The following is a 24,815-nucleotide window of genomic DNA, read 5'->3' as shown; positions in this document are numbered from 1 at the left end:
TGGGATAGACCGGTGATGGGTAGTAAGGAGGGCACGTATTGCATGGTGCACTGGGTGTTATACGCAACTAATGAATCATCGAACTTTACATCGGAAACCGGGGATGTACTGTATGGTGACTAACATAATATAATAAAAAAAAATTTAAAAAGAAAACAAAGCAAAACACCGTTCGCTCACACACCCTGCTTGTTTTTATTCTAAATAGCAATAGTAGGATACACTTTTGTTCAGCAGTTGAAAAATTTCTCTCTCTTGGCTATTTCAACAGTAACCTAATGAGGATTTAAGTTTTCACTAGCAATTTCTAAATACACACACACACACACACACACATTTTTACTTTCTGTAAAACAGCCACTAGAAAAAATACACTTATATAACCTGTTTAACTGCGCTCAATTATCAAAGCAAAAAAAAAAAAAAAGAAAAAAGAAAAACATAGCGTTAGGGCTGTGGTAAATTAAAATGACCTTTTGTTCACTTTTTAAACATTTATTTACCTGAAAAACAATGTTTAAAAACTGCTTATCTATAATTTTATAAAATAAATGTATACATATCTTCTATGAATGAACTCCAGCCACACTTTTTACCACCCCCCTGCCACTAAGAGTAAGGAGGGTCTTACTTTCCAGGAGCAGGACTCCTCTCCTTTTCTCTACAAACCGTTATTTATAACGTCCTGCCTCTTAACACCTGCCACCAACCTGACCTGAGAATGAAACGACCGAGCACCCACCCACGCCACGAGCTCATCCAAGGCCTCAGCCAGTCCCGCCCCAGAGCTCCCTCCACTGCCACTGCGAGGTCGCTGAGCCTGGAACTCACAATAGAAACACCCCCAGGCTCTTGTTGCCCTATATGACCTGAGACTCCCCCAAACAGTTGTCCTGAACCCGCCACCACGGGAGTCTTGCACGCTCCATCCGCCTACCACCTCTCCTCTAAAACCCTTCTCCCCGTCCCCGGTGTAGAGACAATGCACGACCTGTCACCACACCACATGGTGCCTGGAAGAAGCTGGGTCCTACTCATGCTCTTTCACTGTCTCTACTTCCTAATACGCTGTCACACACAGCGTCCCGTTTCCTTCCGTCAGCGACCCTGTAAGAAAGGAGGACCGCTCCAATTTTATGGGTAAGAAAACTGAGGTCCAAAGATTTGCCCCAAGCCACATCTGCCAATATGTGATAGAATTCTAGTTAGAAAATATAATGGAAGAAAGTATGATTTATCACAAATGTACACATACAATGATAAGGTTAAGAAAGATACATAACACCTGTTGGGAAAAGCGCAAACCTTTACTGAAGAACATACAAAAGAAAAATACACAAGCTTTGCTCCTGGATAGAAACATGTCTGTGTCAATTCTCCCTAAATTCACCCCCCAGAGGGATAGTTTGCAACCTCACAAAATCATTCTAAATTTCACATTAAAAGGACACCGTCTATCATTTCCTGAGCACCGACTACGTGCCAGGCACTTTCCATCCATTGTCTTATCCAACCTCACCCAAACCACTCCTGTAGATATATGATCTCCCTTCGAACAGAAGAAGAATCTGAGGATCAAAAAAAGTAAGCTATTTGCCTATGGTCAGAGAGATGGTGAAGGGGACAGATGGGGCTCCCATGCAAGGCGGTCCGAGCACAAAGGCCAGGCACCTACAACCACAAATGGGTATTAGTGATTAAGACAAAACTGAAAAATAACACAGCAAAGATTTACATGGCCAGCATGTTAAATTCTAAAGTTACCGTAACTAAAACAATGTGGCTCCGGCACAAGAATGTACTTCTGCATGACACCGAAAAGATACCTTAGAGAAATACACGTAATCTTTTTTCTTATGTGATTAAAAAGGAAACTTCAAATCAGTAGGGACAGGAGTGAACATTCAACTAGGAGTGCTGTAAAAATCATTTGGGGGAAAAGAATATGATTCTTACCATTCACTGTATGTTAAATTCCAAATAAATTAAACAGCTAAATACATGCATTAGAAAACAGGAAAGAACCACAAGGAAATAGAGCTGGATATCTGCCTGAACACGCGCACGCACACACACACACACGCACACACACACACACGCACACACACACACGCGCACACACACACACACGCACACACACACACACACGGGAAGGGAGGGAAACAGATATACATGTATGAAAAGTCTGGCATCTAGTATTACATTATGATGTTTTTCATTGATTATTATGCCAAAAAAATGTTTCCATATCGGAGAACAGTCTTTTAAAACATTGCAAAAGCCACACCGAGGAAAACGGTTACAGAATACAGGACGTATTAAGGGAAAAAGCTTTCCAAGGGTATGTAGAGAATGATTTGTCCAACTTGGTTTAAAATTCAGATACATGCTTTAGGAAAAAACCTGGGAAAGTATATACCAAAACAAAAGTAATAATTTCATCTAGGTGATAAAAATTTCAGATGATCTTTATTCTGCACTTAGTTTTTTATAATTTTTCAAATGTTGTACGATCAACTTTCATAATCAAAAAAGTTTTAAGAGAAAGAAACAAGTAAAAAATGAATTCAAGATCTAAACCAAAAATTCATGGTTTGGGTGAAGAGTTAACATTCTAATAAGATGATCTGATTCAAGTTATGTCAAAACTCAGGGACGTGAGAAACTCTGAATTACAGTACATTTCAGAGCTACTTGTTCAAAAACATTAACTGAGGGGCGCCTGGGTGGCACAGCGATTAAGAGTCTGCCTTCGGCTCAGGGCGTGATCCCGGCGTTATGGGATCGAGCCCCACATCAGGCTCCTCCTCTAAGAGCCTGCTTCTTCCTCTCCCACTCCCCCTGCTTGTGTTCCCTCTCTCGCTGGCTGTCTCTATCTCTGTCAAATAAATAAATAAAATCTTTAAAAAAAAAGTTAACTGAGCACATGTGCAATGGCAGGCCCGGGGCTAGGCTCTAGACCTGTGCATAATAATCAGTAAAATGTCATCAACACAGCAAGACAGACTGTATACAGTGCAGAAGGAGCACAAAGTGGAAGAACTCCAGCCTCCCTTAAAGGCCAGGGAAGGAGCTTCCGCGAGGCAGTGACACGTGAGCCTCACCGATGAGGCTATCACCACGAGAGCGAAGTCAGGGACACAGACAGGAGCTCTGCATGCAGGTGGGCCTTTAGATGCTGTGCCAGTGAATCTGGGCTTCATCGTGCGTTTGAGAATCGAGAAGCTTCAGGGCACAGGCAGTGAATGCAAATGGATGATGTGACATAATGGAACATGCAACAGAATGAACTCTGTGAGTTCTGCCGAAAAACATTCAAATTTGAGCTGACCACATAAACCGTGTCAACCGGCTGGATTCCGCAGATGGGACGTGCCGTGACGACACGGAGAGAGGCTGAGAGAGAAGCTGGCAAGGACCGGGCCGGGCGCGTGTGGCAACGGGACACAGATGCAAGCAGGATGCCAGGTGGGAGAGGGCGGACTGCTCCTGACTACCAGGTCGCTGTGGTGCCCGGTTCAGATCCCAAGCCCCCTTCCTCTCTACCGCTACTCTTGGCATTAGATACACATAGAATTCTGAAGACAGAACTGCGGCAAGCCCCTTGCCATCATGTTGCCCTCTGAATGAAATGCGTCCATCACTGTCGTCCCGACAAATGACGCAGAAAACCAGATCCTGTCCCCCTCTCTTCACGGCCTCTCTCATGTGGGGCAGGCACGTCCTTTGCACAAACCCTTCAAGTTTCCTCTCCAGAAATTTTCATACCGCTACATTCTCCATGTTTCTACTGGAAGCATCATTTATTTCCATATGAATAAACAAGAAAATGGCAGTGTGTGGGGAATCTGAGTGAACTCATTTTTCAACCCAGTCTTCAGTATACATCATCCTCCAGCCAAGCCACAGCACAGTACCCGATCGTCTCCGTGCCCTCGGCAGAAGACAGAGTCACTCTCACGTCTGCCCCAGCCCAAGATCACAGGCCCCTCTCCTAATAGCTGCCAACACCCAAAGTCTTCCTGTTGCTCCTTACAACAGCAGCCACCAAACATTTTCGTCCTGTGCTCTATAAGCGAAAATCAATTATTTTTAAAATTGCCAATACCCAATGTTTTCCTCTGATTTTATACCCTCAATAAAAGAGTATCTTTTTTTTTAAACAGATACTAGTCTCAATCTGTACAAGTATCAGTAAAACTTCATTTCTTTTGATTTTTATAGAAAATAAAGAGAAGGTCCTCACATTTTGTGTCTACCCATACCTGCTGCATAATTCCCATGGTTCCCATTTCTCATCCTTCCCTTGGCTCCCTGGACATCGTTCTCTCCCACCCCCAGCATCTCACATGGCCTTTGACACTGCCCCCCTGCCCCTAGGTCCTTTCTATCCCAAAGGTCTCTTCCATTCTGCCCTTAACACACTCAGCTACTCAAGTGAGGAGACCAATTTCAACATCAACACTGGTGAAGGTCTGGAGGAAAGAAAACAACAAAAACAACACCCCTAGCCAACCCCGCTAAACAGTACCTAGCAGTGTCTTAGGACAATCAGGGTTGGCAAGTGAACGTTCAGATCCTTGTGACGCCTCGAGGAACTTCTGGCCAGATTATATAAACCCCCTACCTGTTGCTCAGGTGATTATCTGGTTCCAGTGCCTGGGCTCCACTTTCTAGTGACTTCCGGAGCACCACACTAAGCAAGTGTGCCTTCCGACTCAGCCAGTCTTTTTTTCCTTCCCCACCCCCCCACCCCCACAGCTCCGGGGCATTAGCCTCCAGATTAACTGGAAAATTTTAAAATAAAAAAAGAACTCCTTAACCCAATCAATCTAGAAGAGACTCCTATTCCCCTAAAAATAAAAAAGCTTCCAAAAGTGTCAGAAAAATATCAGGGGGAGTAAAGTGGGTCTGAGGGAAATCAATATAAATGAAAAAGAAAAAAAAAAGGTTCTATAAAAGAAACAACAACAAAAGCATTTTGAGCAGTATCTTCTACGAGAGAAAGGAGTATTTTTTTAAATAATACTAAGATCACTTTATGCAAACAGACCTGACATTTCTTTCATGTGTTGCTGAAAATATTAAATCAAATCTCTGACTAATTAAATAAAGTTTAAAATCAATCCACCCAGGGCGCCTGGGTGGCACAGCGGTTAAGCGTCTGCCTTCGGCTCAGGGCGTGATCCCAGCGTTATGGGATCGAGCCCCACATCAGGCTCCTCCGCTATGAGCCTGCTTCTTCCTCTCCCACTCCCCCTGCTTGTGTTCCCTCTCTCTCTGGCTGTCTCTATCTTTGTCGAATAAATAAATAAAATCTTTAAAAAAAAAATCAATCCACCCTATTCAATGATAACACAAAATGTAAATTCCTCCAACGCTTATTAACGGTACTAAATCTCTCTGAAAATACAAGCAGCATACTACTCTTAGTCACTGGTGACATTTTTAATTGAGCTTGCGGGGGAAGGAGGGAGGACTCTGCAATACACTCCTCGCACCTTTTCTTGTAAGCGCTAGAATTCTACCAAGCAACGCAAAAGGTACAAAATCTACTTTCTTCCTTCACAGAATCCTGTCATGTTCATCTTGAGAAGCATTTTTCTAAATCTTCTTAATACTTACTTGGCAAAAGCATTTCTTCTGTTAATCTCTTTTTGGGAAGAAGCAGAAGTCGTACTGAAACTTCTCCTAAAACCTAAATGTCAAAGTGAAGGTCAAAAGAGGAAAAAATAAATCACAAATTTGCAGTCCTCATTAAAAGTTATCTTATATCATTTCTTCTATAGGTGTTCTATTCTATCAAGTGTTTCTTTGGAAGCACGGCAAAGAAAGTAAGTACATACAGAATAGTGGTTTAGATATTTTGACAAATTTTTATCTTACCTTTCTCATCAAACGATGCATATGCATAAATAAGTTAAGATCATGACATTCCATTTGGAGGTTTTTACTATAAAACTTATTGAAAACCAAATAAAACTAAATCAGACACTGATAAAGCTGAATCTTTTTACTCTCAAATATTGTAATCTTGATAAATCATATGAAAGAAAGGATAAAATGGCTTAAAAACACTATCACTAAATATGCCATTTATAACATACTGAACAATAAATTTCAGAGTTTATGATTCTTGGCATCCCCAAATGACAGAGTTATTAAAAAAAAAAAGATTTCATGAAAGGTACATTTTTAAAAAGATGTCTTTTAAAAAGAGTAAGATTTCCAGTTCTGGAAAGTTATGGCAGACCAGATGTGCTGAATCAATCTCTTGATCAAAGCAAGTATAATTTTATATGACTATAATTAAAAATACATATGTACTGTTGAGCTGATACAAAGGCACAATTTCAAAGAGATGTACCGCAGGACTGCCACTAAATTCTAGAGAACTTTGGCTTCTGCCTTACTGGCTGCACAGGAGACGGGAAAGGACATAAAGCCTGGGGCCTAAAGAAAGGGGGACTCTAGCACAAGACTCCTGGTTAAAATGCAGATCCCAACCAGCCCACCCTCAATTGAAGGTTAAATGAGAAACAGAATGAAACACCATTCTGACAAAAGCAAAACAAAGTGGCTTGTGTCAACCTTAATGCTCAGAAGGTGGCAAAATCGTCTCCCTTCGAAATTTGTGATCAAGAGCCAAATCCGTTTTATCTATGTAATAAAAAATAACTGCAGGGAATGCAAATTAAAGTAGTCTCAGGTTGGCAGCACCTCCAGGAGTAACTGGCAGAAGTAAATACAATCTTCTCTGGAGGCATCAACCAGGCCTCAAAGAATTCCTGTACATTAAATTCTGAGAATAAGTACCTCACAATAATAAATTACAAAATTCACAAGGAAAGAAGGTACCACAGGCTCACAGAAACAGACTGGCAAAAGCATAAGTTAGGCTGGCAGAGACTTCAGATATGGAATTATATAACATAAAAGATAACAATATTTAAAATATTTAAAGACATAAAAGAAAAACTTAAAAATATGGGGAAATAACAAGTGATAATAAGTACTACAAAGCAGATTTGTGAAAAGGAAAAAAGAAATAAAAATTTTATAACTAAAAACTTGGTGGCTGGATTAAACAGCAGAATAAACACAGCTGAAGAAAGAATCAGGAAACACGAAGATAGAGCTGAAGATGTCTAGAATACAGTCCATTTCTGGTGAAAAATATAAAAGAGGCATGGGAAGGTGAGAAAGTCTACTAACACTACTCATCAGAGCTTCTAAAAGAGATAATAAAAAGATTGAAGGAGAAATATTTTAAGTATACAGACAAGAGTTTCACAGAATTGATCAAAAATGCTAATTCCCAAATCCAGGAAGACCCATGATACCAAACAGGATAGTCAAAAAGAAACCGCCATCTAGGCAACATCATAGTAAAACGATAACTATACAAAACACTAAGGAAATAGAGAAGACCTCTAATGGCAGTCAAAAAGAAAGATAAATCACCTACAGAAGTACAGCTTAGGCAGACTCATAGCAGACTTCTCAAACAAGTGACAAAAGACAGAAAATAATAAAATTATATCGTCAATGTACAGGGAGAAAACATCTTTCAAACTCAAATTTTCACCAATTGTTTTACCCAGTAAAACTATCATTAGAAAAGACAAAAACTGAGAGACAGACCCTTTCTAAAAGAAATTTCAAAAAATATACATGTGGTAGGGGCGCCTGGGTGGCTCAATCAGTTGAGCATCTGCCTTCGGCTCAGATCATGATCCCAGGGTCCTGGAATCAAGCCAGGCATTGGGCTCCCTGCTTGGCAGGGCGCCTGCTTCTCCTTCTCACTCTCTCTCTGTGCTTGCTTCTTCTCTCTCTTAAATAATTAAAATCTTTAATGTATATATATATATATATATATATACACATATACGTATATATGTACATGTGTATATATATGTGTGTGTGTGTGTGTGTGTGTGTATATGTTTGGTGGGAACAGAATGATCCCAAGTTAAAGTTCTGAAGAATAAAGACTAAAGACACTGGTAAATATGTGAGCAAATTAAATACTGGTTATTAATTATAGAAAAAAAGTATTATAATAATGCGAAATTTGTGGCGGAAATAAAATAGAAACTAAATAACTCAGTTTATAAGGATTTTCTGTCACTTGGGAAAGAGCACACATGATGATTAAACTTTAGACTTTGCTAAAAATATGTATGTCAAAGTACCTATGGTAATTCCTAAGAGGTATATTCATAGAGTATAACTTTTATTCAAGTAGAGAATGGAACAAGAACAAGAGGGGGTAGGTATATAACTAGAATAAAGTCAAGAAAGAAAACCACAAGTAAAAAAAAATTGAAAAAATAGCAAACAAACAGCATAAATAAATCCAAATATATGAGTAGTTACAATAAATGTAAATAGGTGAAACTCTCAGGTTAAAAGGCAAACATTGTCAAACCATATTTTTTTAAAGAAGTGAAATCCAACCATATCCTATTTAGAAAATATTCCAAAAACATAAGGATATAGAAAAGTTACAAGACAACTGATAGAAAAAGATATGTTAAGCAAATACTTGACCAAAAGAAAGCAGATATAAGGTAAAAAGAATTATTTAAAAAGCAATACCATTTATATTAACACCAAAAAATGAATTATATTGGTATAAATCTAATAAGACATGTACAAAATCTATATGAGGAAAACTATAAAACTCTAATGAAAGAAATCAAATAAGTTAAATAGAGGTATTCCATGTTCATGGATAGGAAGACTCAATATTGTTAAGATGTTAGTTCTTCCTCTTTTGATCTATACAGTCAGTGCAATCCCAATCAAAATCCCAACAAATTATTTTGTAGGTACCAACTATCTGGAAAATTTGTATGGAGAGGCAAAAAGTCCAGAATAACTAGCTCAAGATTGAGGGAGAAGATCAAGAAGACTGAAGAAGCTTGAAGAATCACTATAAAGCTACAGTGTTAAGACAATGTGGTTATTAGTGAAAGATAAATAGACCAAAGGAACAGAACAGAGAGCCCTGAGACCCACACAAATATAGTCAACTGATCTTTGACAAAAGAGCAGAGGCAATTCAACGGAGGATAGACGTTTTAACAAATAGTCCTAAGATATGCAAAAAAAAAAAAAAAGAATCCAGACACGGACTTTACACCTTTCACAAAGATTAACTCCTTGGATCATTGATCTATATAGAAAACACAAAACTGTAAACTCCTAAAAAGATAACACAGGAGAAAATCAGGATGACCTTGAGTTCAATGATGACATTTCAGATATAACATCAGAAGTACAATTCATGAAAAAAAAAAATTGATACCCTGGACTTCACTAAAATTAAAGACTTCTGCTCTGTGATAAACTGTTCAGACAATGAAAAGACAAGCCACAGACTAGAGAAAATATTTGCAAAACACATTCTGGTAAAGGTCTAGCATTCAAAGTATACAAAATTTTGTATACTTAAAACTCAACAATAAGAAGACAATGAACATAATTTTTTAAATGAGCAAAAGACCAGAATGAACAATTCACCAAAGAAAATGGACAGATGGCAAATATGTGCAAAGATCTTCAACTTCTGTTACAAGCTGAATTGTGCCCCCATTCATGTTAAAATCCAAACACCCAGTACCTCAGAATGTGACTGTATTTGGAGACAAGGCCTTTAAAGTGGCAATTAAGTTAAAATCAAATGAAATAGGTCAGCCCTAATCCAAGATGACTGGTGTCCTTAAGAGGTTAGACACCTAAAAGAGATTAAGACACAGACACATACAGAGGGAAAGACTTTGTTAAGAAATGGGAAGAAGATCCCCAACTACAAGGCAAGGCAAGAGCCTTAGAAGAAACCCACCCTGCTAACACCTTGATCCTGGACTTTTAGCTTCCAGAATTTTGAGAAAGTAATTCCTTTGTTTAAGCCACACCATCCCTGGTACTTTGTTATGCTAGCTGTGGCAAACTAATATGACATTACATACATCATCAGGGAATTTCAAATGGAAACAATGAGATACTGCTACACATCTATCAGAATGGTGAAAATTCACAGGCCATGAAATTAATCTCAACAAATATTTAAGGACTAGTTATACAAATCACTCTTACACAGATGGTTATCCTATGGAAAAAAATGAAATTAGACCCTCACTATACACAAAATCAATTCCAGGTGAATTGATAAATATGAAAAGCAAAAATACAAAACAAAACTTCTAGAAAGCAATATAGGAAAATATCTGTGTGAGGTCTGTTTTAGGAAAAGATTTCCTAAGATAAAACATGGAAAACATAGTGGTTTGCTTTTTTTTTTTTTAAGATTTTATTTATTTGTCAGAGAGAGAAAGAGAGAGAGAGGCAGGCAGAGAGAGAAGCAGGCTCCCCGCTGAGCAAGTAACCTGATGCAGAACTCAATCCCAGGACCCTGGGATCATGACCTGAGCCGAAGGCGGACGCTTAACGAACTGAGCCACCCAGGTGTCCCAGGGGTTTGCTATTTTGACTACTTAAAATTTTTAAATATCTGCTTATCCAAAGACACCAAATGGGTGGTGGGGGTGGGGAGAGGCAAAAGACAAGTCAAAAACCAGGCAAGCAAGAGAGTCACAACACACAGACTGGCAATAAGTATTAGTGTCCAAAATATATACAGAAACCTACAAATTAGTAAGACAAACCAACCAAAAGAAAAACAGGCAAGAGACTTAAACATGTATGTCACAGAAAATGCATATGATAGATCAACATGAAAAAAATGAGGCTCAACCTCATTTATAATCTGGAAAATGCAAATTAAAACCACGAGATACATTTTAAATCCATCAGATGGGCAAAGACTTCTAAATCAAACAGGACTAGTGTTGGTGAGATAAGGGGCTGCAGAGTCTCTCATCCCCTGCTCGTGGGCACGGGCCCTGCAAACAGTCTGCCACTACCTAGGAAGGCTGAAGATCTGCATGGCCCATGCCTCGCAACCCTGGAGAAACTTTGGCAAATGTGTGCAACGGTCTAGTTTGTAATAGTAAAAAAACAAATATAATACAAATACCCATCAAGTATAGAATGAATAATATATTTTACTGGAACACTAACAGAACAGCCAACGACAATTAAACATATACACATTTTATAATATATGTTATTTATTCATATATCTTTATATAGGTGATAAAGATATCTTAAAAATCAAGGGAATAATTAACATAAAATTCAAGGCTCATAATCTGAGGATTACTGAGGACTACTGTTCAGGTCATCTGCAGCAAGGGGGCACGTAACAGATGTTTGCTTTATCATTACGTGAGATATATAAAGGCATTTACATACTCTTTTGTATACACATATACTTCACAATAAAAAATTTTTTGATAAATAAAAGCAAAGGAATAATTATTAGGAACATAAAACTGTGTAAACCTACCAGGATAAGAATGATTCTGTTTATTCGAAGAAATTTCAGAGAGAGTATCCAGGGAATCCGTTACCCTGTGAATAGAACAAACCTAATTAGCAAACCTCATCAGAAGTAGCAGGTCTTCAGATTTAAGCCTGGCTCTTAAGTGAGGTTTTCACACTGATGGTTATTTCTTATTTCACCTACTCAACAAACATCTATTGAGCATCCGCTGGGAGCCAGGAATGAACTTCAAGCTAGCGGAGAAGACAGGTAATAACAAAACCAAGAGAGCCCTGTTATCTAAGGGTGAGCAGTGCAGAAAAAGGCAACTTAACATAAATTCACTTAAAATAGGGACCTGACTTTATTTCTTTGGAACTTTATCTTCAAAGATGAAACTAAAAAAATCTGAAATTTGTTTTATGTTAAATTTAAATGTTCGATCAGAATTATAAAAACATCACATTTTTAAATTAAAAAAAAAAAAGGATACTGACTCAGTCTGTGTATGCATGTGATTTTCTGATAAAATTGCATGGCTAAATACAATTCAACATCCTTTACTTTGTATTTGACTCTCAGTACAACCATAAAGGTAACTTTCCTGACAGGTCTGTCTGTATTTTTTAATATTCAAATCATTCTTCACTGTTTAAAAGCCAATGCTCACAGTCTCATTTTCTTTCCGCTGTTTACTGACCTGACCCGCACAAAGCCTTCATTCTGCCAGCCTGCTTCCTGCAGGACACTTGGTCACCATCTAGAAATCCTGCAACTCTCGCAATGTCGGCAATTCCACCTCGCATTTCACGTGCGTGGTTTCTACGTGACACACACACTACGGCAATCAGTGAGAGACTGATGAACGCAACGAATAGGACTTGATGAAGAGGACAGATAATTAGGTGGTGATGGGTCGTTCAGAAGAACTTAATTCTAAAAGTGATCAGTTCATTAATAATAAGTACCTAATTGTGAGAACTAAGAATAAGAAGATTAATACTGTGCTGATGAAGACCACCTAGGCAAAAAAAATAGGTAAGTAGGTAGAGAGATAAGATTAGATCTAGTCCATAAGTTTTCTTGGAATTTCTGCAAGGAAATATTGGATGATTTAGATATTAGTAGAAGAAAAGGTACGACCTCAGTGAAAGCCGGGTGATAGCAGAAAGCTATCCAAGCGGAGGAAATAACGTGCAGATTCTCGGAGACGAGGCACATTTTTTTTTCCTAATGCAAAGGAGGGGGAAAAAAGACAACCACAATCTGGGAGGTGTGGGATTGTGATTGGTCACTACTTTATTAAGACTGTCCTCAAGCACTCCCCAGTTTAAAATTCTTTCTTCTTGAAGATCAGTGGTGTCTCAAGAGCTCTAAAGCTGGTTTAAATTAGAAATTCCTCAAAATCAGGGACCATGTCTGTTTTATTTGCTTATAGAATGCCTAGCACAGCACAAAGTGCTAAAAGACACTTAATAGTATTTGATGATGATGAATGAGACAATCAGAAGATGACAGGAAGACAGCTGAATCGAGACAGCAATTCATTTAGAGAGAGAGCCCTGTATCTTCTAAGAGGGGGATGCTTTTAAATGAATCACCTTAAAGAAGACTAAACAGAAGGCGAGAGGGGGAGAAAAAGGTGAAATCCATGCGTTCCATAAACAAAGCAAGAAAAAGAACATGAAACCATGAGAAAGAAAGTGGCTTCATAATATAAAAGGGGGGTAAGCTGTTTCAGCATAAAGAAACACTACACTAGATTTGGTCAGTATTTACTGTGCCTAAAATATGCCACACTGTGTCCTCTGGGTAATCAAACATAAAATGAAGAACCCCAGTCCTCACGACTGAGAGACAAATAAAACTTGTAAGAGACTGTAGCAATGTGTTAATGAAGATTTGTCCAAAGTAATAAGAGAATCCAGAAGACTGGGGACTCAGCATGGATTTTACCCTAAGTCAATCATCAATAAAGACATCGGTCCTAAAGAAAGTCAGCAACCTTCTTTTAATCATTACAGGGTACTGGTCAAGAACATACATTCAACTACCTGGGTTCAAATCCCCGCTTGGGAGCTGTGCACGCTTGCACAACTCACGTCACTTCCCTGTGCCTTACTTTCCCCACCTGTGAAACAGGGATAATTACAGGACCTGAGCCAGAGGGAGCTTCCCAGGTGTGAACAATCCATGTGGAGCGAGTAACCGTGCTGGCACACGGAAGGGCTGTGCACTGGCTAGTATCTGTTTCTTGATTTATAAAATGCCGACCACAAAACAGCAAACTGTCTAAAAGCAAGGGCTTAGGAAAAACAACAAAACAACAAATCTGGGCTGAGTCCAGCTCCATCGTTATCTAGTGTAAGATCAAAATAGGCCACTCCAAAACATCCGTTCTGGCATAAGGGTTATTTTGAGCTAAAGACATTTGAGAATCAAAAAAAAAAACAAAAAAAAATGCAGGAAGAGGCTTTCTCTGAACTCTCCTTATCTGCTCCCAAAAAAGAACCCTTTTGTGCTCTATCCGCTTGGCAGCAGCTTCACCAAGCAGGGAAGACTGACTCTTCTCACAGGTGAGGAGCTGGCAAGTTAACACCACACCCAGACAGACGTCACAAACTATCTTATCTCCCACCCAGTTGTCTTTCCTAAAAAGACAGTGGCCTTTTTCTCCCTCCTTTCTTCCTAGGAAGACGGTCCATAAACACTCCCATCGCACCACTTACATGGGTATTCACATCTCTCTGTGAGGCCCAGGTGCATGCAAATTTAAACGTAATAAATCTGTATGCCTTTTCTCCTGCTAATCTATCTGTTGTCAATTTAATTCACAGACAACACCCCTCAACTCCCTAATCAGCTACTGACCCAAGAGGGTAGAGGAAAGTTTTTTGCTCCCCTGTGATAACTACATGACTTTAGCTAAGTCACTTTATCTTTTTAAACTTTTCCTCACTGGCAAAATGGAACAATCGTAATCCCTTACAACTCACTGGGTTTGAGGGGGATTAATGAAATATGCTTCTGAAGTACACTGTACAGAGCCCACCACTTACTCAATGCTCAATAAATGTTTGTCGTAGTTATTGTTATTTTCCAGCTCACCTGACCCAGTACTTACTAGGATCAAATGAAACAACATTCAATGGAAGATACTTCGTAAACTGCAAAGCATTATATGTGTTCAATACTAGACTGTCATAAATGATGAGGAGAAAAGTATATCAAGTACAATCAAAGAAGAAGGAAATTAATGCAAAAATTATATGAAACTATTAAGAAACACCAAGCGAGGTGGAGGACGGATCTAAGAACTCTATAATCTGCCAGGAGGCCGTCACACAGCCTCGCTGGAAGGGAACTAGACGGGGCTCCGGGACGTGATGGAGATCCATTCTCGTGCATGTGATTACACCATATATGTTCCTTCCTATTTAAAGATCAGCATCCCTTTTCCCCTCCACTGAAGAGCACGCCAAGCCAACTTCTCTCAGCACATAAGTCATTTCACATAATGGTACCTGGAATTTCACGAGGACTTGTTTCTGCTCAACTTGTTTTTTTTAAACCCAGAGTGAGCCGGTGCGGAAGTGTACCATCTTAAGGAGAAACACCGAGGAGGTACATTATATATAAACCCTTAAAGCTTCACTTCCCCCGAAGATCTACTGCCTATCTATTTTTGAAAACTAAAGAAATCAGAGGAAAAAGCCATTTTGGTTCCATTAGGTTTGGAGGAGAATGAATGGGGTGCCTGCTGGCAGGAAATTTAATGTAGTTAGGATGTGACTGAAGCAATCAGAGAGCATTTTTACTTTTGTTTGCATGACAGATTAAGCTTGCTGCTCTCACTGTTCTTAGCAGCAAACGCCACTTCTAATAGCCTACACATACTCATAGGGTTTGCAAATGAGGAATAAAGGAGGGTTTTAAAATTGCAAATCCTCAGCAAAGCAAATTTAGCTTTCCATGAGCCTTCTCTCTGAAGAAGGTGGTTGGTTAACCCCTTGAAAGAAGACACGAGCTGTAGTCAGTGCGTGTCTTTCATATAAAATGAGGAACTCTAACTATAAACCATTGCAAATTACAAAAAGGCCTCGTGAATAAACATAAATTTCATTTTTCTCACCTTTGTACCCTGGATGGGGGAGCAAATATCCCATATCTTGGAGAGCAGCTAAAATACCGCACACCTCCAACTGAGCCATCATTCTTGCCATGGGGTCTCTCAAGCTCTATACCGTACCAATATCCTGGAACAAGAACACCGGATCTTAAAAAGCATCTGCATTTTGCCCAAAATGGTTCTGCTATTATACAAACCCAAAGCCCGAATGGCTTCCCATTTTCACAAAATGAACAAAATGATGGAAAAGCACCATGATCATTGAGCTTTCAAATGATAAAATTTGAAAATTCGAAAAAATGAACAGGAAAAACATTTTACAAAGCGCAATTACAGAGTTGTCCACTAAAGGAGAGAGAGAAAATACACAAATTCGGCACGAGTTAGCTATTATGCAAGTAGTGTTATGACCACAGTCTATCTACACGCTATAATGAGAAAGAAACTGTCCTTGACTCAGTGATGCGGCGTGTTTCAGTGAGAAGCACAACACAATACTGAGGTGTATGAATCGTAAAGTGCACGTGCAGTCTTTTCCTTTCACTCCCCAACATTCCGACATCACAAACGGTTCTTAATTTAAGGAAGGACAAAAGTAATATGGAAAATATGATTAGACTTCATGGGGACTCTTCTTTTTTCTCTTTTTGTTTCCCCACCCAGGATAAAAAGAAAAATCATAATAGTTAACCTTAGTGAAAAGATTTAGATTAGCTAGGAGGAAGAATTTTCTAAAAGGCTTATTTTAAGTATGTGAAGGGGCCCACTCTGAGGAAAATAATAGGACTTCCTTCTCCAGAGGGCCAAATTAAAGCAGTGAGGTTGCTTTTACTGTGGTGAGAATTAGGTAAATGGACATATACTCCTAGTCTAAGTATATACATACATACTCGTAGAATAAGGGTTCTCAAATTGAGGGTACCTCAAGACCAGTTAAAAGTGTCTAATGATCCATTCGTGTTTATTTAAAAGGAGAATACAGTAGTAATTGCATCTGGTCACTTACAATCAGTATCAAATAAAAAAATAAGAATTTAGATATTGAGAAACTTACTGCAAATTCCAAAATACAAAAATATCATTACTTCCAGATTACTAATTCAAAGAGTCTATATAACCTCAAAAATGGCAACCTAGAAGTTGGTGTCTTTTTCTCTTATGTTCAAAAAGATGGCATTTGAGCCCATTTCTCGATACTTTTGCACTGAGAAGATTAATGCATGACCACAGTCTCCTATACTTCAACAGTGTACGAGTACAGGGTAACGTAGACAAACTTACTTCTTAGCCATAGCAATGCTCTGGAAGAGGTCATCACGTATCGGAATGTTATTAACCAAGGTTGTATGGTTGCCATTTTTACTTCTGAGCGCCACAGTTACACTGTTCAGTGTTACAACACACCATATAACGGCACCATGTTTACCATATGACTCTTGAAGAAGTGTAACATCACACAGAAAGACGTGACAAGTGTTAACAATTGTGACTACACCTTGTATCACTTCCCATTTAAGTGGTAATTTTTTTCGATAAAAAGGCTAAAGAGGCTAAAAATGACCTCCTGCAGATCTAGATCTTATAATCTAAAAAGCTTCACTTCATTAGCACTGTTCTCTAGAACTGACTGATCTAAATTTTGATGCCACAAGACATGCATGCTACTACTTTCTAAAAGGACAGAAAGACTTTAACAGAAAAGTTTCCAACTTCCTGTTTGCTTATGACCACCCAAATTTCTAAATGCTTAACCTCAGGAATTAAAAAATTCAAAGTCAACCTAAAACAATGAATTCTATCCAGTGAATGAAACCGCTCTAACCTTGTTTAATATAGAGAAAGGGAACTCAAAAGACATGGAGATTGTGAAAAATACCCTAGCTTTGGGATTCTTAAGTTTTTATTTGAGAACTATATTAAGACTATCCTAACTCATCTCAATTACTACCTGGAGACCTGTGAGAGCCATGAATTATACAACACACAGCCCAACTCAAATCAATTAGTTGGATTGCAATTATAAGTGGTATAATGAAACAAGACCGTGCTGGGAGACAATTCTCCATGGCTCACTCATGTTTCTGCATGTCTTATGAACAGAGGCGCTGACTGTCTTTTCATGGATGTCTGCACAGAGGACAGCCTGGGAGGACAGAGACAGAGTGCAGGCGGCAGGCCCTGCACAAAATACAGGCATGCGTGTTGTCTAATATAAAGGTTCAGATTCCTTAAGCTCAGGGCTCTTCTCCTGCGGCATAAACCACTGGGTATGCAGGTGTCGCCCCCCAGGAACTGGGGCTCAGGGAGCGAGTGCAAGAAAATGCTGACCCTCTGCTTCTGCCACTGCTGGGACCATGGAAGTCCTGTCTCTGAATCAGGAGCCTAACATCTTCCATCCAGATCTATGAAACTGTGGCAATCTAACTTGTCAGCTTACACACGCAGGGTAAAATCTCAGATCCTTCACAGTTCTTGACAGAATACTACAAATTTAAAATCAATGTTCTGGGTAACCTTTTCTTAAAATGCTGCAATGCCACCATGTGTCAAAATAGCATATTGCCATTTAAAATACACAAACATGGTTTCATTCAACTGGCTTCTATGTTTGAAATTAAAATCACTGAAAATGCAAAAGAAAGCTAATCTTTACTTTTGGAAACACAATATTAAGTCTAGATTGGAATGAATATGTAAATACACAAACATGTATTTTTAAGGTCCCAGGGTACACAGAATCTTTTTCATTTTCCCTCGAACTTGTTTGTTGGCTTTTCTTTCCAAGCCATTCAGATAAAAGCTATGTGCTGTGAACTCATTTTAAGAATATCCTTAGCAATTTACCCAAAGGACACAAAACTACTGATTCGAAGGGGCATGTGCACCCCAGTGTTTATAGTAGCATTATCAACAATAGCCAAACTACGGAAAGAGCCCAAGTGTCTATCAGCTGATGCACGCTTAAAGAAGATGTGGTATAAATCCCCTGGAATATTACTCAGCCATCAAAAAGAATGACATCTTGCCATTTGCAATGACGTGGATGGAGCTAGAGTGTATTATGCTAAGTGAAATAGTCAGAGAAAGACAAATATCATATGATTTCACCTGTATGTGGAATTTAAGAAACAAAAGAGATGAATATAGGGGAAGGGAAGGAAAAAAAGGGAGAGAGGGAAGCAAACCATAAGAGACTTTTAACTATCGAGAGCAAACTGAGGGCTGCTGGAGGGAGGTTGGTGGAGGATGGGCTAGATGAGTGAGGGAGATTAAAGGAGGACACTCTTGATGAGCACTGGGTGCTACATGCAAGTGATGAATCACTGATGTCTATACCTGAAACGAATTTTACCATATATGTCAACTAGAATTTAAATAAAAACTTGAAATTTAAAAAAAAATAATATCCGTAGCCAAAATCTAATCCTGCTATTTTCTCTCTGTTATTGAGCACACTTGGCAATCAGTGAGAGTGAAGCTGGAGAACAAAAACAAATTTTAACATTAGACAATTTAAAACACAACTGGCAGGAACACCTCACGGGCAACAGTCAGCCTGAGTCCGGTCAGGGTTTCCATCACTGTTTCCCCTCGCCAGTGCCACAGCTAACCAACACCCACAAGAACCCTTCATCAAGAACTCCCTAGCATTACCTTTCACCGACCTGTAAAATTTTAAACCTTCTGTATTCTACAGTGTTCAAACTGAGCAAAGAATATACAGACAGTTACCTGGAGCGAAGTTTGTTGTCCCAAAGAACTTGACGGTGCCGATTCTCTGGCCTACCACCAGTACTCTATCTCCGAGGTGGGGCTCGCCTGCACAGCGGCTGTTACTTGCTACAGACGCTCCTGAGGAACTCAAACCTGTTTAATCGGTTGGTGGGGGAAGGGGAAAGGGCAGGAAAAGAGAAGGGAAAAAAAGCAAAGGGGGGAAAAAAAAAACCCTCAAAAAGTATATTAGCCAAACTTAATCAGCACGTGTTCTAACCAGTCTAGCTGAGAGACTTCCGTGTATGACACCTTTCCTGATACACATCACCTAGAACTGTGGTTCTCACACGTGAGGTCAAGTTATTCCACGAAACCGTGAAGGGTTTCCCGAAAAAATTATTGCCACGAGAACCTGGCACGCATGGTTCCTGGAAAGTATTGATTCTATCCAGATTGCCCGGGGCATGCTCTGCTAGAACTGAGGCCAACACACTTTTTCTGTAAAGGGCCAGAGAGTGTATTTGGGGCAATGCAGGCCACACATCTCTACCGTAACTCCTCAGCTCTGCAACCACAGCACAAGAACACGCATACACAAAATAGGCATGGCGTGCTCCAGGAAACTTCACAGAAACAGGTGGCAGGCATGGCGTGCTCCAGGAAACTTCACAGAAACAGGTGGCAGGTTGGATTCGGCCCATGGGCTGTACTGTACCAATCCCTGGTCTGCTAAAGTGCTGGACTCAGAGTTGTTCATCGGGACCCAGCGTGAATTATACGTACAGGAAGGTGACCTGAACGTGAAAATTGCTGTAAATTTCCAGTTAGCTCTAACTGATTTCCTTATTAGGACCAAACCACTCCTCCTCACCTTGATTCAAACCTAAACCCTGAAAAGCCCACTATTAAATATCAGAAGTCCTAGAGAAATACTGTCTAGAAAGCTGTTCAATTATAACAGAGAAGTGGGCCCTTGAGGCTTCTGCCATCAGTCCATAGACAGACTTGAATCGCTATCATCGGGGAAGGTAAAGAAGCCTCTGTGAGGGCAGGGGACAGAGGATAAGTCACACCGCCAACAGGAGAGAAACTAAAGCCATGGCAACAAGTGAGGAACATAAACCCAGACAGAAGGCAGGTGTGGATAAAGTGCTACAGGCCCTCACGATAACTAGTATTTCCAATGCACTTCACAGTTTACAAAGTGCTTTCCATAGAATGGTAACGATAGACAAGATACAAACTCAGGAGTTAAACTGAGACACGGTGTTCACAGGTAGTCAATGGCACACCCGGATTCGAGCCCGGGCCCTATGACCACGAGTCCTCAGGCGGGTCCCCAGGCTATGTAACAGACCAAGGACAGCGTGTTCGACCACTGATACGATGACGCTGAGGACACACACCCCCTCCCCTACCTCTGCCATCCCCTCATCTGTTCTTCCTTCTCCTCTTTATCCTCACTTCCCAATATGTCCGCAGCCCTCAAACGCAAATCTGTGGAGAAAGTGGAGTATCTACTCACTCTAGAAAAGCATCCTAAGGAAATGTCTCTGAGGTCATGGACTTTGTCACGGTCTCCCATGCTCCCTCCCTCCCCTCCTAAAAGGTCTTCTTGCTCACCCTCATGGACCAGTCTCTTCATTGACTACTAGCTAAGCCTACATCAGGCTTAAATTTATGAAGAGGGGAAAAGGTTAAATATGTAGGTACACTAGAACCACTTCGTGTGGAAAGTTAAACAGGTACTTCCGTACCCACATATACATTTTAAAATCAAGTAAATGTCAGAAGCCCACATTCCGAGCAAAGGAGGTCTTGCAAAGTGAATAAGGTGAGGACAAGCAGGATGGCAACAGCCCTGTCCTGGTGCCTCTGCTCGGGAGGCTAGACAGAAACTGCTCGCAGGGGAAGAGGCACCTACTCTGAAATACAAGTTCCAAGTCAACAATTTCAGGCAAAACTCCTAGCTTCTGTGCTTTTAGAGTCCCAGCCTGTAGGCTTAGTACATCGATGCTATTGCCGAGGGCTCCTCCCCATCACGGGACAGTAAGTACTTTAAAGAGGAAAACAATCCCGTCATGAACATTTTCTATAATAAAATATTGCCTCAGTACGACTGTTAAAAGTATGTGAAAGAGAATCTGGTCATTATTATGAGGCTCACTGAAAACAATTTGTGCCAAAACAGTTTCATCTCCTTTGTGGACAAGTGTGCCCCGTAGCTAAATACGTGAACAGCAGTGTGTCCACAGGTGCTGATTCCGGCAGGAGTCTGCTATGAAGCACTTCCTTTTTTTTTTTTCTTTTTTTAAGATTTTATCTATTTATTTGACAGAGAGAGAGACAGCCAGCGAGAGAGGGAACACAAGCAGGGGGAGTGGGAGAGGGAGAAGCAGGCTCATAGCGGAGGAGCCTGACGTGGGGCTCGATCCCATCATGCCGGGATCACGCCCTGAGCCGAAGGCAGACGCTTAACGACTGCGCCACCCAGGTGCCCCAGTGAAGCACCTTCTATATCCTTACACATAACTGGAGAAATGTGGACTGAACCAGGTTATGCAGGACTCACCACATCCCAGCGAGTTACCATCACCCACCTGTCAGGAGAGCCACTGAGCCTCTCCTACCTAGCATTAAGCAAGGACCTGAACTTTAAATGTGAAGACGACACAACGGTATGTGGGAAATCTAGATTCAAGGTGTAAGCAACAAAATGCAGAGGGATGAGACCTCTAACGTTCAACTAAATGAGAATCCAGGTCAAGTCCTACGTGGAGCAGCAACATGAAGGGCCCCGGCAGGAGGCTCTGTACTCGTGCCCACGGGCAACAGTTCAGCTCTCTACGGGCTGGCCGTGAGGGGTCTGGAGACCCGGGAGCAGGAGGAAGAGTGGAAGGTACCTGGGATGGAGGCAAACCATATCAACAGCAGAGCAAGCAGCGGACAGACCTCAGGCTCAAGCCCAGGAGTGCCACTTAGAAACTGCCGCCAGGCACCAATGACTTACCTCCCTAAGCCTCGGGTCCCTCACTCATACAATGAGGATGAGAATAATAGTACCTACCCACAGGTTTGTTTTGAGAATTAAGTGAAATAAGGTAGGTAAGTGCTTAAATAGAACCTGAAATAATAAGTGTACAATACATGTTAGTTATTATTGGGTCTAGATTAGAAAAGAGAGGAAAAAAGGTAATAACCGTATGGCTTCCACATATCTGAGGATCTATCATAAGGTCCTAAAATGAACCTTAAAGGGTCAGAGGCGTCACATGCACGTGGAAGAGAAGAAGTCAGTCCAGACAAGGAACACGGCAGGACCATGGGGTGGAAGGCAGGGAGACCGAGGACACTCACGAGGGGGGAGGGGCACGGGAAAGACAGAAGAGTACAAGTAGTTCAATCTGACTGAAGTAAAAGTTTCCTTCTACACATTTAAAAAGAGCAAATCTACTTACAAACGAACCAAGATAAAAAACACCAAGAAAGCCTGGTTGAAAAAGCCATAGATACCAGCACTGGCTCTAGAGGAGACGGACGGGCTTTTGCTCATTGTCTTCTTGTTAGTGCTGCGTGCGTTCAGTTTCTTGGGGCAGCTCGGTTTGTGTTCCAGAGACGACGTGGAGGAGGAGCTGCTGAGGGATCCAAGCAGGGTCCCTAAAACAGGTAAAGGAAAAGGACATATTGAAGGGTGCACAGTAAGAAGTGAACCAATAAGGTGCCTTTCCAGGTAAATCCCTCTGAAACCCTCCATTGAGCTTTCTCAGTTGTGGATTATCTAGTGTTGAATTAAACGCCTGGTTTCATCCAGCTGCACCGTACTTCTAGAGACAAGACTTTACAACTCGAGCGACTGTACTGTAAGGATTCACGCTGCGTGAGGACTCTCACAGGAGAGCACCGTCACATGTGAGTTCACTGAAACCGACTACCTCCCATTCTCCCCACGCTCCCTCTCACCTCCCACTTTAGATGGCTTAGTAGAATCCAATCTTATTTACACTTAAAAATTCTACTAACTTGCTTTAAGGTGAAAAAGGGTAGTATTACAATATTCTGTGTTAACCTGAAGGCGAGCAGGAATACTCCTGAATGTGCTGTTCATGCTCTCTTCACCCAATGATTTGATAGCTGAAGCAACTTTGACATTTCCATCAAGCCCTCTACCACTGTGGAGTTTCCTTTCAGCCTCCTGTTCCATTAGCCTGGTAGCTCTCTACTTTAAGTGTACACAGAGGCACCACACAGCATTCCATACCGAAACCACGTACACACTTTACGATGAGCTGCTTCAGGTATTTCCAAGGATAATTTTTTCCTGCAATGATTGTTCTCTCAAAAACGTGAAAACTTAGCCCCCATATAAGCTTTATCACTATAATATTATTTTAAAGTTCCATCAGTAAATTAAATTTTTAGAGTGGAAGTTATAAAATTATTTTACCATCTTTCTCTGTTGCGGGTTTCGGTTCTTCCCCAGGAGGCAATGAAAGCGTTGATTCAGAAGCGCTATCTTTTTTTGAAGTCATTAAGCCTAGCACATAGAAACAAAACACTTTTAGCAAGAAAGAACTTCAACATTAAACATACCAATGTACTTGCTGTTTTAAAGTACAGACATCCCTCATCATCTAAATCTTCTCCACTTCCGGAAACATGCTGGATAGTAAATTCACAGACTGCAGGGGCCGATCGACTATTTCATTACGTGAAGGGGGGGCGGAGAATGCATTCTTAGCCCCTCTGAAAACCTCAATCGATTTCCTCAAATACCACCAAGTCTCTTTTAGACCTGTTTAACAATCCGCTACGGAATTCTAAATACTATAAAACAGTTCAAGCCCAGCTACCTCGTTGTCCAACACTCCGCACACTCACTAGTGTGTCTGCACAATGCCAGCAGGTAGAGCGAAGCCCACGCAGAGCAAGGACGACCGCCGTACACGCACGAGGACTTGCACACAACGTACAGATTTCACTCTTGTGTATGCAAATCAGTGACAGATTTTCTACTTGGAGAGTGAATTCTGGGTAAAAATTTTTTTGCAAACCATTGAAGCCACTCATCATGAAAGTGAACGTCAGACAGGAAGAAGCCCCACACTCTCTGCCTTTGGCGCTGTGACAATGATGGCCCCGCTATCACCACACCCAAGTGTCACAGACAGACTCACTTTAAAAAAGATGTGGAGAAAGGGGATCCCTCTTACACTGTTGGTGGGAATGCAAGTTGGTACAGCCACTTTGGAAAACAGTGTGCAGGTCCCTTAAAAAGTTAAAAATAGAGCCATCCTATGATCCAGCAATTGCACTCCTGGGTATTTACCCCAAAGATACAGACGTAGTGAAGAGAAGGGCCATATGCACCTCAATGTTCATAGCAGCATTGTCCACAATAGCTAAATTGTGGAAGGAGCCGAGATGCCCTTCAACAGATGACTGGATTATGAAGTTGTGGTCCATATATACAATGGAATATTACTCAGCCATTAGAAAGAACGATTACAGAACATTTGCAGCAACATGGATGGGACTGGAGATTATGCTAAGTGAAATAAGTCAAGCAGAGAAAGACAATTA

General features: G+C 40.6%; 1 protein-coding gene across 4 annotated transcripts in view; it reads right to left on the bottom strand.

Moving 5' to 3' along the window:
• Positions 1-24,815, bottom strand: part of CLIP4 (CAP-Gly domain containing linker protein family member 4) — a 71,721-nt gene that overhangs the window by 12,310 nt on the left and 34,596 nt on the right. For all 4 annotated transcript variants that reach the window (XM_040623049.1, XM_008700269.2, XM_040623048.1 and 1 more), the window contains 6 exons: positions 23,680-23,769; positions 22,749-22,892; positions 19,254-19,388; positions 15,525-15,648; positions 11,417-11,481; positions 5,626-5,698 (listed from right to left, as the gene is read on the bottom strand). In XM_040623049.1, coding sequence (XP_040478983.1) covers positions 5,626-5,698; positions 11,417-11,481; positions 15,525-15,648; positions 19,254-19,388; positions 22,749-22,892; positions 23,680-23,769 — 631 coding nt within the window. The remainder of the gene's footprint in view (positions 1-5,625; positions 5,699-11,416; positions 11,482-15,524; positions 15,649-19,253; positions 19,389-22,748; positions 22,893-23,679; positions 23,770-24,815) is intronic.

The sequence above is a fragment of the Ursus maritimus genome, unplaced genomic scaffold, assembly GCF_017311325.1.
Source record: "Ursus maritimus isolate PB19 unplaced genomic scaffold, ASM1731132v1 scaffold_6, whole genome shotgun sequence".
Lineage (NCBI taxonomy): Eukaryota > Metazoa > Chordata > Mammalia > Carnivora > Ursidae > Ursus > Ursus maritimus.
The sequence above is the reverse complement of the archived record's forward strand: the minus strand, read 5'-3'. Positions and strand labels throughout refer to the sequence as shown.